The sequence below is a fragment of the Lycorma delicatula genome, chromosome 13 (genome assembly GCF_047948215.1).
Source record: "Lycorma delicatula isolate Av1 chromosome 13, ASM4794821v1, whole genome shotgun sequence".
Lineage (NCBI taxonomy): Eukaryota > Metazoa > Arthropoda > Insecta > Hemiptera > Fulgoridae > Lycorma > Lycorma delicatula.
The window spans coordinates 34,954,952-34,971,518 of record NC_134467.1 but is presented as its reverse complement, the minus strand read 5'-3'; the positions used below and the strand labels follow the sequence as shown (position 1 = coordinate 34,971,518).

At 32.6% G+C, this 16,567-nt stretch overlaps 1 protein-coding gene across 1 annotated transcript in view; it reads right to left on the bottom strand.

The window, feature by feature from the left end:
* Nucleotides 1-8,092: 8,092 nt before the first annotated feature.
* LOC142333697 (uncharacterized) overlaps nucleotides 8,093-16,567 on the bottom strand; it is a 36,446-nt gene continuing 27,971 nt past the window's right edge. The window contains exon 6 of the mRNA XM_075381125.1: nucleotides 8,093-8,259. Coding sequence (XP_075237240.1) covers nucleotides 8,101-8,259 — 159 coding nt within the window. The 3' untranslated portion in view covers nucleotides 8,093-8,100. The remainder of the gene's footprint in view (nucleotides 8,260-16,567) is intronic.

Sequence of the window (16,567 nt, the reverse complement as noted above, 5' to 3'; positions counted from 1 at the left end):
GCAACTACCGTGATATAAATCTAATGTTAACTAACGAGATGATGTAAAAGGTTTCAATACAGATGCAAGAAAGGCGAATGATTAATTGATTAACCGTAATCATGATGTAAATGTTTATTCACATTCATTTGTTTGATATTATTATTAATAATAATAAAAAATATACGTATATATATATATATATATTTTTTTTTTTGTTTTACCTTCATCAACTTTTACTATGGATATGATCCCGATGGAAGTTTGTAGTATGTCAAATGATCCCCACGCCGGTCTTGTATTCGAACCCAGGATCTCTGGGTGAATAGCCGATTCGCTACAACTCCGCCACGGAGATCGGAAAAAAAAATTTTAATTACTGAACTTGTGCGACGAAAACGGAATATTTAAAAGGAACTCGATTACTTAAATTGAAGCTTATATTAAATGTTGGCAATTAAGGGGGTGTGTATACGTCAAAAGCTAGTTTTTTTTTAATATCACACCTAACGTTAAAAGTTTTTGTCATAAGTTTATAGAAATTATGAATGTTTAGCGTAATTGGAAACCCTAATATTTACATAAATCCCTGACGTAAAGGTTGAAGTGGGAAAAAAATAATTTCTTTGAGAAATCGTAATTTCATAGTATTGAACCTATAACATCAAAAGTGTTGCGATTTAAAAGGCCTAACTTGATTTTATGATCTCGATGGACAGATTAAATGTATACTGTCTCTATGAATACTTTAATTTTTTCTTTTTGTTTTTAATGAAACGTCAGGTTCTGTGATGTAACTATTTTTACTTTCTTGTAAGAAGTATAAGAAATATTGTAATCGCGAAAAATTATATTGAATAAAGAAACTTTATCTTGCAGTAATATCATCGTATTTCTTTTGATTTTTAGAATACAGTACATTTAAAATTTTTTCATACTTCTTTTTTTAAATGTATTTTTATATTTTTTGGTTTTAAAAAGCAACAATAAATGGGTTTTATTTAGAAAGAGGTCTCATTTGCTAAATTGTTGTTATTATAATCATGAAATTAGAATATTTCAGCAGATAAAAATATTTAGCGGAAACCATCAACTGTAAATTAAAAGAACGATTTACTTGGCAAAACAGATTCTGGTTCTCGGCAAAAACGTACTAGGTTTAACCTGGCAGTCCTACAATAAAATATACATTTTAATACACTGCAAAATTTGCCGATATAAAACAGTCATTCTCTCAAAGACACTGTTCTCCTATGAAACTATTTTTAAAATTAAAATTAAACGCCAAAACCGATTAATTAATTAAAGAAAAGACGGAACATTATCAAAATTTGTTTAAGTAAAATTATCAGAAAAATTGTGGTCTGGAAAATTCCCATTAACGGAACAGTGTAAAAAAAAACGATCAGATTATCAGCATGATGAAAGAAGAGAAGGATTTCTTTTTTTTTCATTTCTTACAAATACCTGAAGGCCGAATTTTTTAACCAATTGATTCTCAAGAATTTGGTAAAGAAAATTTATGTAAAATACTTCAGAAAAAATAAGAAAGATCTCGAAGAAATTAGACTGAAGATCGAGGAAGATTTCGATAAGACTAATATGAACAACATTCTAAGCATACTTATTATCTACATAAAAGACCCAAAGATTGGTAGTAAGGGTTACAGACGAAATGCAGAAACAAATATCAGACCGTTTTAAAAAGTACTGACAGAACCGAAAGGTTAAAGTAGTGCGTTCTTCGAAGAACAAACCCTTTTTCATCACAATGATCCGCGGTTGATTAGCGCTCCGCGAAAATATGTTGGAATCTGATGCCTCCCTTCATAGTCTTATGCTACCCTCTTGTGAAAAAAATTAAAAAAAATTACAGTATATTAAAGGGATTTAACAGATTCTGACAAAAAAAAAACCGTTACGATGGGATATTTTTTATGCCTGTAACAATAAAAAAATTGAAACAGTACAGAAATTACGATAATTTAATTGCAGGATTTTTTTGCGCATTTCTACCGCGTTTTTTATGAGCGATTTTAATTTTTTTGGTTTTGTCTTTATGAAACATAGTTTGCTGATTTTAAAAATAATACTTTCAAGCAAATCGGTTGAAAATTGGACAAAATATGATGAAAAACCCGTGTCATAAATCACATATGTTAGTATAAGTGGAAGTAGATTCAGAAAACTACGTTTTATAAAAATTCCCACTACTTAAAAGGCTATTCAGATTGAGAAAAAACAATTTTTACTGTATACTGTTATTCATTACAAATCGTTATATGTTTCATATTTACCGATATCTTTGGTCAGAAAAGATATTTTAGACCTCTAGTAAAAGTGACATATTTATGACCACAAATTTCTTCTTTTTTTTTGTTTGTGCCGTATAACATAATTTATTATGTGTTTCAATACATCCATATATTGCTACTAATATAAGCCATTTTTGTAAATAATAAATAAATCCGTAACCCTCAAAGTAATTATAATACACAAGTCACACACACACACACACACACACACACACACACACACACACACACACACACACACACAAGCACATTTCTGTAAAAAAAATGATCATATTCTTTCTAGTCTAAATAAAACATTTTACATCGTATAAACCTCGTTCAAATTGTGTAATAAAACTGATTCCTTTGTAAATAAAAAACAAAATAGCCGACTTAGATGCCATATAAAATAATTTTGTAACAGCGTTTTAAAACTGACGCCGTACATAGCGAGTTTAATGGCTACATGATCTGAAAAGGTTCAACATTGATTGACCAGTGGTCAATGTGGCCTCAAAAGCAAAATTAATAGTAAAGGATAAGTCTTACTTTTAATTAATTGTTGTGCAAATGAAAACAAAATGATTTCAAAATTTGGTTGATCGGGTCCCTGTTGATATTACTTCATGAATTCGTTTAAACAGGAGTCAAGCGTAGATCGCGATCTATCACATTCCTTACGATTCCATCATTCCCCTGCTGCTCATAAACTTTCCACAGTGTTTGTATTGGCCTTTGTAATTGGATTCTCGAAAGTTAACCAAGTGATTAACAGTTTACTTTGTATAAATTTAATGTTTGTAAATAGATAGGTCATATCATTCAACGCCGCCACAATCAGAAAATATATTAGTTATATATTTTATATATTCGTTTATATCACTTGGTAACTTGTATTTCTTTTGTTTCTCTTTTGAAATTCCGAGTTTTCAGAATTAAAATTGGGGAATAACTGAAATTTAATTTTTTTTTTTTTTTTTTTTAGTTTCTCGGTTGCAATTGTGATTATAATCTTGATTTCTGGTCTGTATAATCTTCATGTCAATTCCTAAAAATCAGTTTTTAGATTTCCTAAAATTCTCTCTTGAAACGGGGGAAGAAAAGTAAAAAGTTTTGAAAAATGATTGCAATTTTTTTCCAATTTCGACTGTAATAAATGAGATATTCCAGTATATTTGGTCTTTCAAATCCGCTTAAGATAAATATTTAAAAATAATTTCCGGGTTTTTCAGAATTTACACTTTTTAAGGGGTGCGAAGGTTAACAGAGCGGCTGTTTGACAAACACCCTTATATAATTATTTACTACACTAGATGTTGCACCTCCTCCGGTCGCTTGACTAAAAAATATAAGTTCAAAAAAAATTTGGCATCGGGAAAGGCAATTAATTAATCATATAGAGTTTTTGATGCCGCGATTGGGATGGTAGTTTTCTATGTATAAATTTTATTATAAAAATGAAAGAGAATATTTGCTATTAAACAGTATAGGTTAATTTTCTTTTTCATTTACATCAATTTGTGTCCCCTAAAATGAATAAATTATGAGTTATTTTTTTCACAATTATTTTTAAAAAAACTAGCCGGTAAAGACTCGCTTTGATCGCTCGACCGTCTATCTAGAGTACTTTGCCCCCTGGATTCTTGACGCGTTCGTATACTCGTGTCTGTGAGAATATATAGTATTTTACAGAAATATTTTAAGAAAATAAATATTAGTGCGTAGAAAATTTTTTCTACATATTTTAGTGTTTTTATTCCTGAAAATAGGCTTAAGGAGTGACTAGATATAAAATTTAATAAAAGTGCAATGTTTAATGCTAGCCATATTGATAACAGGCAGTTGACTTCTTCGTTTAGTCCGGTTTGTGTTCGTTTGAGGTTAGATTAGTTGCCGATGCAGCTCCTGCTATTGGCGCAGAGTGGACCGCATGATGAGCCGGCCGGATGCGTGCCAACAACTCTTTCCCGTTATATAAAGAATACTTTAATCTACTGCTAAATATTAATTAATCCTCCCTCAATTTTCAGTGGTATTCTATATTTTCTTAATGGGACATACGTTATACATTTGAGGTGAATACTAGTTGTCGCCTGTTTTTAGTTAGTATTAAATTAAAATTTTATTTTTTCTCTTTTCATATTAATTATATTGCTGGTAATCTCCGAAGCAGGGTTGCCTCTAGAAATGCTTAATTTCCGATAATCTTCATTGTCGTCTAAATTGTATTATTAAGATATCCAAATTAATTTTGATTGTAAATGAGAACAAAAATTAGAGTTTGTAATATTTTATTCAATTAGAAATAAAATTATTATTATTATTATTAATCATTGCTTGCTTATATTTAATAAATGTGGATAAGCATGTTCAATGTATTTTTTAAAAAAAACCAACTAATTATCGTTTTTGTTTTTGAAAGAACAAAATAATTAATAACCCAATAACAATATAATAAAGAGTATAAAATATGTTTTAATTTTACTGTGTAAATAAAATGTGTGAAGATACTAGAAATTATTATGCAGCTGCAAGAAATAAATATGTTTACTTAATTATTCATTATCAATCGGTAAATTTTTCCACATTCCTTTTATGATCTTATGTATAATAATATTAAAATTACATATACAGAATGTCCCATATAAAACGCAACCCAACCTTATATTGGTAGGTATTGAAATAATAAAAAGGCATGTGTAAATGTAAATGTAATTTTTATTATTACCATCCATTTAGAGTAAATGTTGGAAGTGGCCGCCATCTTCTTGAATACAAGCTTCAATTTTTTTACAGCGTTTCTTGCAACTTTTTTCAAAGTTTGTGGCTGGATATTTAATACAGCTTGTTCAATATTGAATATCAATTGTTCAAGAGTTCATAGTTTGTTGCTGTAGGCTTTTTCTTTGAGGTAACCCCGTAGAAAAAAATCCACCGCAGTCAAATCTGGAGATCTTGGTCGCCGCAACCCTCGACCGATAACACGATTACCAAAGATTTCCTCAACGAAATCAGAAGTTGAACCTGCGTAGTGCGATGTCGCACCGTCATGTTGTAGCCAGTAGTGTCTGTCTTCCTCTTCCAAGAATGCGATGAACTGAAATAAAATATCCTGATATCTTTCTGCATTAATGGTGTACTAGAAAAAAATAGGACCGATTATTTTCTTCCGCGATATCGCGCACCACACGCCCAACTTCTGCGGGTGTAATTGTTTTTCGTGATAAACGTGGGAATTTTCAGCGCTCCAAATTCTACTGTTTTGGTTGTTTACGTAGCCATCCAAATGAAGCCGTATTATCTGTGAAAATAACGAATATATAACCTATTCCCTCACACAGAAATCGACGGAACCATTGACAATATATTAGCCGTTTTTCTATGTCGGTCTCAAGAAGTCGATGAACCGTTTGAATGCGATGTGGTCGTAATTGTAATTGTTTGGTCGCCCAAAAATAGTTGATTTAGACAAATTAATTTCAGCAGACAAACGTCTGATCGATTTATTTGGCGAGACGAGTAATCGGTCTTTGATTTCAGTGACTGTATCTGTATTCAACACCGACGCAGATCTTTTGTGTTCCTTGTTATTAACAGAACTGGTCTCTTTAAATTTTGCAACTAACGTTAATACTGATGTTTTGTTAGGAGCTGGTTTATCTGGGTACTTATGGCGAAACAAATCTTGCACTGCAACCACTGATTTCGTACTGAAGTACGACTCAACAATGATAACACGTTCATCTAGCGAAAACACCATCTTGTCTCTAGCAATACACTGAACATTGTGATTGCATTGTTGTTACTATCGGTAGTGTTCTACTGCGTCGCCGCGATGTTCAGATGTTGGACGAGTCCATTTCAGTAACGAGTAAGGGAGTAAGCTTGACTTTTGAAATTTCATGGATGAGTGATTGATGGGTTGCGTTTTATACGGGACACCCTGGTATATATATATTTTTTTTTTTTTTTAGTTTTACGGGCGTCAACTATATATAGTACATGCAATTTGTCATCAAAATATGCTGTATTTGAAAGTCCTTACCTACCTATCGATTGATCTTTTGTGCACGCGTTAGGGGTGATGAGGGAAGCTTAACTCCAGATTTTTAATATCCCCCTCCGATAGATTTTTGAAAAACTCAAAAAGTAGTTGAATGCGTTTTTCTCTGAATCTATGCATTTTATAGAAAAGGTTTACAAACAAAAAATGTCGAGGACATTCTCCTCTACAATTAATTTCTTTGAAGTTATGCCGTATAATTTTAAATTGAAATACTAGGTCGCGCTGAATTTGTAAAAAACGTTGTAAACGAAGTTGTAAACGAGTGACCGGTTTCGAACACGTGCCCAATTCACAACATTTTTAGACTTTCACAAGCTACAGCTCCAAAACGTAAGTCGTACAAGATAATTGTTAAAATAAAAGTTGTCTGTTTTTTTTTAGATTAACAACTTTTCCAAATGCAATACAGACGAAAAACAATTTTTTCCCTGAAACAATTGAAAAACACTTTTTTTTTACAAATTCAGCGCCACCTAGTATTTTAATTTCAAATTATACGGCATAACTTTAAAAGCATTAATTTTAGAGGAAAATATCTTCTACATTTTTTGTTTGAAAAACCTTTCTCTAAAATGCATAGATTCAGAGAAAAACGCATTTTAAAAATCTATGGGAGGGGGATGTTAAAAATCTGGGGATAACCTTCCCTCATCAGCCCTAACATATGGAAAAAACATCAATATGTAGGTAAGAATTTTCAAATAAAAATACAAATTGACTACTAATGGTTATTAACCCAATGGAAATTTGAAGCATGTGAAATGATTTCAATATCTGACCGGTATTCGAACCCGGTACCTCCGGATGAAAAGCCGAGACGTTACCACTTCGCCACGGAGATCGACAAATAAATTTTTATTTACTGAACTTGTGCGACTTTAACGGAATATTTAAAATATATTATTATCAATTTAAAAATAAACTTAAAAAACTAACATTATGTTGTATCGAAAAGAATATTACATTATTCTTAATTATTAATTATTAAGGAAACGTTACGGCATTTTTGTGATGTGAAAAATTATATTAAATCTTCATTATGTCTAAAACTAAAAATTGATGAACCATAAAAAACGGAACTCGATTACTTAAATTGAAGCTTCTATTAAACGATGTGAATTAAGGGGGGAGTATACGTTAAAAGGTATTATTTTAAATATAAAACAATTATTTAAAACTTTTGTCATAAGTTTACAGAAATTATGAATAATGTTTCTCCTCTCAATTCTTCTATACAGAAGAATTGAGAGGAGAGTGGAAGAAGTGTTAGAAAACCAATTTGGTTTCAGGAAAAGTATAGGGACAAGGGAAGCAATTTTAGGCCTCAGATTAATAGTAGAAGGAAGATTAAAGAAAAACAAACCAACATACTTGGCGTTTATAGTCCTAGAAAAGGCATTCGATAACGTAGACTGGAATAAAATGTTCAGCATTTTAAAAAAATTAGGGTTCAAATACAGAGATAGAAGAACAATTGCTAACTTGTACAGAAACCAAACAGCAACAGTAATAATTGAAGAACATAAAAAAAAAGTGTAAAAAATTATGTTCATGTTTTTTTGTGTATTCATTTTATTTTTACTCACTGGTTTTTCACCAGAAAAACCTTATAATACATTCACAAATAATTGTAATAATATAAATAAATATTCGCAGTATAATTATAATAATATATATATATATATATATATATATATATATATATATATATATATATATATATATATATATATTCAAATAGCAATAAAGAATTGATAATTTTTATTTAAATGATTTACTACTTTGTAATTTTTCAGTTGCCTTTCTTTCTTTTTTTAAACTAGCCACTCTCGTCTTTTTTTCCTCTTCTTCTTTTTTCGCTTCCTCTTGTCGGCGTTGTATTTCCGCTTCCTGTAAGTTGGTCACATATTTCTGAAAATTCTGTAAAAATAAATGTTGAGTTGTGATATTTATTTTTTTTTTTAAATGAGAAATTATTTTCATGTTAAGATTTAAAAACTTTGTTTTAGTGACAATATTAAATTTTAATTTTTTCTTTTAAAAATTAGTTTAATAGAAAACTTAATTTAATTTACAAGACTTCGTAATGTGCCGGCGAAGTTTGAAATTTACGTTATTTTACTCGTACTGTTTTTCGTTTTATATAAAAACAATAAAAAAAAGAGAGTTTTTAATTATTATTTTTAAAAAAAACTTATTTCATTTATTTATGTAGATAACGTACTAGCAATTTGGTACATCCTTGTGGATAGAGAAAACCAAATAATATTTTCCATTTAAACCAGAACACCTCCTCTATGAATCATGAGACCTTGCCGTTGGTGAGGGGGCTTGAGTGCTCAGGGATACAGAGTAGCTGGACCGAAGGTGCAACCATATCGGAGAGGTATCTGTTGAGAGCCAGACTAAGGAATGATTCCTGAAAGAGAGCAGCAGCTCTTTCAGTAGTTGTTAGGGGCGTGAGTCACAATGACATAAACGGCCATATCAATATCACTCAGTCCTCTGAGTACTGCGCAGCTGAAAGCAATGGAAAACTACAGCTGCTTTTTTTCCAAGAAAATGTGGCTCTCTGCATTTTCATGTAGCAATGATGGAGGTCCCTTCCTTGGTAAAATATTCTGGAGGTAATATAGTCCCCCGTTCGGATCTCCGGGAGGGGACTACTAAGGAAGGGGTCACCAGAAAATTAAAAAATAACATTCTACGAGTCGGAGTGTGGAATGTTAGAAGTTAAAAAAAGGGAAATGGATAGGATAAATGTGGATGTAGTAGGAATTAGTGAGGTTCGGTGGGAAGAGGAAGGCGACTTTTTGTGAGGTGATAATGAGAATAATTAACTCAGCTTCAAATAATGTGCAGGCAGGAGTAGGTTTCATAATGAACAAGAAGATAGGGAAGAGAGTAGAGTATTTCAAAACACATAGCGATAGAATCATTGTAATAAGGATAAAATCAAAACCTAAACCGACAACGACTGTTAACGTCTATATGCCTACAAGCGCCCATGATGATGATGAGGTAGAGTGTGTATATGACGAGATTGATGAAGCAATTAAACACGTAGTACGAGATGAAAATTGAATAATAACTGGAGATTGGAATGCAAGCATTGGAAAAAGCATGAAAGGAAATATAGTTGGTTAATTCGGGCAGGGCAAAAGGAATGAAAGAGAGGACCCACTTGTAGAGTTTTGCACGAAGTATAATTTAGTAATTGCCAACATCCAATTAAAAAATCATAATAGAAGAATATTCACTTAGAAAAAGCCAGGCGATACTGCAAGGTATCAGATAGATTATATCATGGTTAAGCAAAGATTTAGAAATCAACTCGTTGACTGCAAAACTTACCCTGGAGCAGACATTGATAGCGACCATAATTTGGGGATAATGAAATGTAGATTGGGGTTTAAAAACCTGAAGAAAAGTTGTCAGATGAATCGGTGGAATTTAGAGAAGCTTGAGGAAGAGGAGGTAAAGAAGATTTTTGAGGAGGGCATCGCAAGAGGTCTGCGTAAAAAAGATAAGGTAGAAAATGTAGAAGAAGAATGGGAGAATGTTAAAAAGGAAATTCTTAAATCAGCAGAAGCAAACTTAGGCGGAATAAAGAGAACTGGTAGAAAACCTTGGGTTTCAGACGATATATTGCAGCTGATAGATGAACGTAGAAAATATAAGAATGCTAGTGATGAAGAAAGTAAAAGGAACTATCGGCAATTAAGAAATGCTATAAACAGGAAGTGCAAACTGGTGAAAGAAGAGTGGATTAAAGAAAAGTGTTCAGAAGTGGAAAGAGAAATAAACATTGGTAAAAAAGACGGAGCATACAGAAAAGTTAAGGAAAATTTTGGCGTACATAAATTAAAATCTAATAATGTGTTAAACAAAGATGGTACACCAATATATAATACGAAAGGTAAAGTCGATAGATGGGTGGAATATATTGAAGAGTTATACGGAGGAAATGAATTAGAAAATGGTGTTAAAGAGGAAGAAGAGGAAGTTGAGGAGGATGAAATGGAAGATTAATAGTAGAAGGAAGATTAAAAAAGACAAACCAACATACTTGGCGTTTATAGACCTAGAAAAGGAATTCGATAACGTAGACTGAAATAAAATGTTCAGCATTTAAAAAAAATTAGGGTTCAAATACAGAGATAGAAGAACAATTGCTAACTTGTACAGAAACCAAACAGCAACAGTAATAATTGAAGAACATAAGAAAGAAGCCGTAATAAGAAAGGGAGTCCGACAAGGATGTTCCCTATCTCCGTTACTTTTTAATCTTTACATGGAACTAGCAGTGAATGATGTTAAAGAACAATTCAGATTCGGAGTAACAGTAAAAGGTGAAAAGATAAAGATGCTACGATTTGCTGATGATATAGTAATTCTAGCCGAGAGTAAAAAGGATTTAGAAGAAACAATGAACGGCATAGATGAAGTCCTACGCAAGAACTATTGCATGAAAATAAACAAAACAAAATTAATGAAATGTAGTAGAAATAACAAAGATGGACCACTGAATGTGAAAATAGGAGGAGAAAAGATTATGGAGGTAGACGAATTTTGTTATCTGGGAAGTAGAATTTCTAAAGATGGACAAAGCAGGAGCAATATAAAATGGCGAATAGCACAAGCGAAACGAACCTTCAGTAAGAAATATAATTTGTTTACATCAAAAATTAATTTAAATGTCAGGAAAGATTTTTGAAAGTATATGTTTGGAGTGTTGCTTTATATGGAAGTGAAATTTTGACAATCGGAGTATCTGAGAAGAAAAGATTAGAAGCTTTTGAAATGTGGTGCTATAGGAGAATGTTAAAAATCAGATGGGTGGATAAAGTTACAAATGAAGAGGTTTTGCGGCAAATAGATGAAGAAAGAAGCATTTGGAAAAATATAGTTAAAAGAAGAGACAGACTTATAGGCCACATACTATGGCATCCTGGAATAGTCGCTTTAATATTGGAAGGACAGGTAGAAGGAAAAAATTGTGTAGGCAGGCTACGTTTGGAATATGTAAAACAAATTGTTAGGGATGTAGGATGTAGAGGGTATACTGAAATGAAACGACTAGCACTAGATAGGGAATCTTGGAGAGCTGCATCAAACCAGTCAAATGACTGAAGACAAAAAAAAAACCTGAACAAATATCTAAAGTGATATCTGAAATTTATGTAATTTACCGTGATTTAGTTAAGTTGTTAAGAGCTAACCAGAATCGTTATTTACTTAGAAATCATAAACTTATAATACAATATTATATTTCCAGTATTTTTTTTTCATTTTCTAAATTAAAGTAAAGTTACATGAAAACTAAAGAACAAAATCATCACTTGGATGTACCTATCCAAAAAATATTTGCATCGTTTTCTTAGACTTCTACCTTACCATCCTGATTTGAATATGATCGAGATGGTATGGTCAGCTGTAAAAAGAAATGGTGTCAAGTAATAACAACATTTTCTTTCACAGATGTAGAAAAATTAACTACAAAGAAGATTAATTCCATGAATAAAGATGACTGATTAACCTATTGTGAAAAAAAGTAAAAAAGTATTGAAAATCTGGAACCAGTGATAGATGAAATGACAGAACTTTATATTATACATTTAGATAGTGAAAGATGAAAATGAAAGCGACAGTTGTAGTGATTCGTTTAGCGAAGATGGTGAACTTGCTAGATGTTTGAATTAGTTGCATGAAGAAAATTCAACTAAGCTTTTGTTTATTATTAAAAATTAATAGTTTATTACAAATAAAGGTTATAATAGAATTAATTACATATTGTTTATGATCGGTAAATTAAATATGATAATTATTACCACGTACAACATGATAATAAGTAATACTTAGATTTGATACGAGGAATTGATGTTTTCAGGTCGAGTAGTAATACGCAGTCTGCTCGTGATTTCACTCGTTCGTACTTTGGCTGGGCCAAATACAGAGTGTCCCATATAAAACGCAACCCATCAATCACTCATCCATGAAATTTCAAAAGTCAAGCTTACTCCCTTACTCGTTACTGAAATGGACTCGTCCAACATCTGAACATCGCGGCGACACAGTAGAACACTACCGATAGTAACAACAATGCAATCATAACGTTTGGTGTGTTGCTAGAGACAAGATGGTGTTTTCGCTAGATGAACGTGTTTTCATTGTTGAGTCATACTTCAGTACGAAATCAGTAGTTGCAGTGCAAGATTTGTTTCGCCATAAGTACCCAGATAAACCGGCTCCTAATAAAACATCAGTATTAAGGTTAGTCGCAAAATTTAGAGAGATTGGTTTTGTTACTAACAAGGAACACAAAAGATCTGCGTCAGTGTTGATTACAAATACAGTCACTGATACTGATGCAGATGCAATCAGACGTTTGTCTGCTGAAATTAATTTGTCTAAATCAACTGTTCATCGGGCGACCAAACGATTACAATTACGACCTTATCGCATTCAAACGGTTCATCGACTTCTTGAGCCCGACAAAGAAAAACGGCTACAATATTGTCAACGGTTCCGTCGATTTCTGCGTGAGGGAAATAACGTTATGGATTCGTTATTTTTCACAGCCGAAGCACGGTTTCGTTTGGATGGCTACGTAAACAGCCAGAAGAGTAGAATTTGGAGTGCTGAACATCCCCAAGTTTATAACGAAAAATTGTTACACCCGCAGAAGTTGGGCGTGTGGTGCGCGATATCGCGGAAGAAAATAATCGGTCCTATTTTTTTTGAGTACACCATTAATGCATAACGTTATCAGGATATTTTATTTCAGTTCATCCCACTCTTGGAAGAGGAAGACAGACACTGCTGGCAACAACATGACGATGCGACATCGCACTACGCAGGTTCAACTTCTGATTTCGTCGAGGAATTCTTTGGTAATCGTGTTATCGGTCGAGGATTGTGGCCACCAAGATCTGCAGATTTAACTGCGGCGGATTTTTTTCTACGGGGTTACCTCAAAGAAAAAGCCTACGGCGACAAACCACGAACACTTGAACGATTGAAAGTCAATATTGAACAAGCTGTATTAAATATCCAGCCACAAACTTTGAAAAAAGTTGCAAGAAACGCTGTAGAAAGAATTGAAGCTTGTATTCAAGAAGATGGCAGCCACTTCCAACATTTACTCTAAATGTAAGGTAATGGATGGTAATAATAAAAATTACATTTACATTTACACATGCGTTTTTATTATTTCAATACCTACCAATTTAAGATTGGGTTGCGTTTTATATGGGACACTGTATAATTTATTATTATACAATTAAATGATAAATGAATTTGATATTAATAATACATATATATATGTAATATATAGAAGTAGCTAATTACTTATATATACCAATTTTACAATAATAATTTTTTTTATTGTGGCCTCCACACACTCCTTAGAGTCATCTTCCATAGGGACGTATAGGGAGGGTCTGGAAAAAACAAGTGAATGGGGAAATAAATATGTAAATTAGTGGCAATAGAATAAGGAATTTCCTATCCCATTGAGTCAATCTATACATTAAAAACATGTGCTGAGCGATTCATAATCAACACTGATAATAATAGCTGAACATAAATTAATAAAGGTTTGTATACACGTTCTTCTTATGGGGGAAGCTCACACTATGGCCGGCTTCTGTGGCTCGAGTGGTAACGTCTCGACTTTCACCCGTAGGTCCCGGGTTCAAATCCCGGTCAAGCATGGTATTTTCACACGCTACAAAAACTGTCATTCATCTCATCCTCTGAAGTAATACGGTGGTCCCGGTGATTAAAAAAAAAGCACACAAAGAAAGGATTTTTTGATATCCCTAGTATAAAAATTTTAAATGGAGTAACGATAAAATCTATTATTATTTTTTTTAATTTTTCGTTAAAAAATTAAGATATTAACCTGACTTATGGCAATCTTCATGTGAATATCTAAAATTAAATTTCAATTTTTTTGAAATTCAAAGTTAAAAGACTTAAAATTGGGTAATATTAAAATTTACGATTGTTTGAATTTGTTTGTTAAAAATAAAGACTTCAGCTTTTTTTGATTTACGTAATTAAAAACCAGTATCTAAATTATTTAAAATTCGACAGTGGAAATTGTGAAGTAAGGTAAAAGAATCACGAATAATGATTGCAAAATTTGCCCATTTCTAATTATAATAAACAAAATATTCACTAAATTTCAGTTTGAAAATACTTTGAGATAAATATCTAAAACAATTTTCAGATTTTTGGTATTTTTATATACAGAGTGATTCAAAGAAACGGGAAATTTTGAAAGTTGTATTGTAGCCGTGGGCGATTGGTACCACTTTATAAGTGGCGCCAGCCTCTCAAACCTAACCTGCCATTTAGTTGTCATGGAGTGTTGCGCAACGTGCATTTACTATCAAAACGTTTTACAAAAACAATGACAGTGTGGAGGGAGCATGTAGAGAATTTCGCCGCCATTAAATTTTCTGGGACGGCACGACCGTGTTCCATCAACACATTCAATTAAAACATGGATATCTAATTTTGAGGAAACTGGTTCGGCAATGAAAAAGAAACCTCCAGGCCGTGAGCTAACCGTCAGTACACCCCAGAATGTTCAAGGTTTACAAGATGCTGTCACACGAAGTCTACATCGGTGAATCCGTCATATCTCACCATCTTAAGTTCAAGTGTTCAAAGAATGTTAGTGAAGGACTTGCAATACCATCCATACAAGTTGCAGATCGTCCAGGAACTGAAACCGAACGATGCAGTTGTGCGAGCACGATTCTGTAATGTAATGCTTCAGAAGATAAATGATAACGAAAAGTTTGTTCACGAACTGTGGATGTCAGATCAAGGGCATTTCCACCTCAGTGGATTTGTTAACAAGCAAAATTTCAGATACCGGGCACAAGAAAATCCTATGCAGCTACACCAGCGTCCGTTGCATAGCCAGAAAGTGACCGTGTGGTGTGCTATGTCATCTTATGGTGTTATAGGCCCTTATTTTTTTGAGGATGAAAACGGTCTTGCGATTACAGTGACGTCAGCTCATTACGTAGTTGTGCTTGAAACCTTTGTTGTGAACAACAAAAGAGATTTCCACCGATTCTTAACACAGCCTGGTTTAAACAAGACGGAGCAACGTCACATACTGCACGAATATCAATGGCAACTGTACGCCGATTGTTTGGACAACGTATCGTTTCACGAAATGGTGACACTAGATGGCCTCCCAGATCGCCTGATCTCTCAGCTTGCGATTACTTTTTGTGGGGTCACCTTAACAGCAAAGTGTTCCACAGTAGACCTGCTACAACGGAAACTGAAGACAAAGATCCGAGAAGAAATTGTTCATCAAACCATGAACAATTTAACGAAGAGACTTCGTGAGTGTTTACGTAGAAGAGGAGGTCACCTGCAAGATGTCATCTTTAAAATTAAACTAAAATGTATGTATCCTAAAATGGTAACATTTGTACAATTACATTAAATAAATTTCATTTTCTAAAAAAATTTTTAATTAACGTTATTTAATTTTTTAAATTTCCTGTTTCTTTGAATCATTCTGTATTAAAATGTAAAAAAGCATTTATTTTTTTAATATTTTTGCCGTTTTTTCAACTGCTCTTGAACCTGTACTGGCTGGTTTAACAAAACTTTCACGGTATATTATATTTTTAATTCTAATTATTTATTTCCCGAGCAAACCGCGAAGGGTGATTTTAAATCTAAGTAATGGGTCCTGTTATTGACTAAACTGTTGATTGGAAAAAAATTAAAGTACCTTGTTAGTTTTATAAATTGACCAGACTATACGTTTTATTTATCATTATTATTTTCATAAGAAAGAGTTTAATTGACCAACGGGGGTGGTCAAGGGGGTTGAGCCTTATGGTTGGACGGAAAGGGGGGCGAAGAAAGTACTAACCGGCCAATCATTCCCTGACCATGACGGGAAAGACAAATAACCATATAGCGCGGGCGAAGCTGCGATGGGAATGCCAGTTTCATATTTATATATAATTGTATATTATATATTATATTATATATATATATATATATATATATATAATTAAATATATAATTGAAAACCATCCAGCCGAATAACGACTAGAAAATATATTTTCGAGTACATAAGTTAAAATTCGATTAAAGTCTTGCAGTGTAATTAAAATTAAGCAATTTAAAGAGTAAACCATTGTAATAAATACAGACGTAGTAAGTGGTTTCAAATGATCGG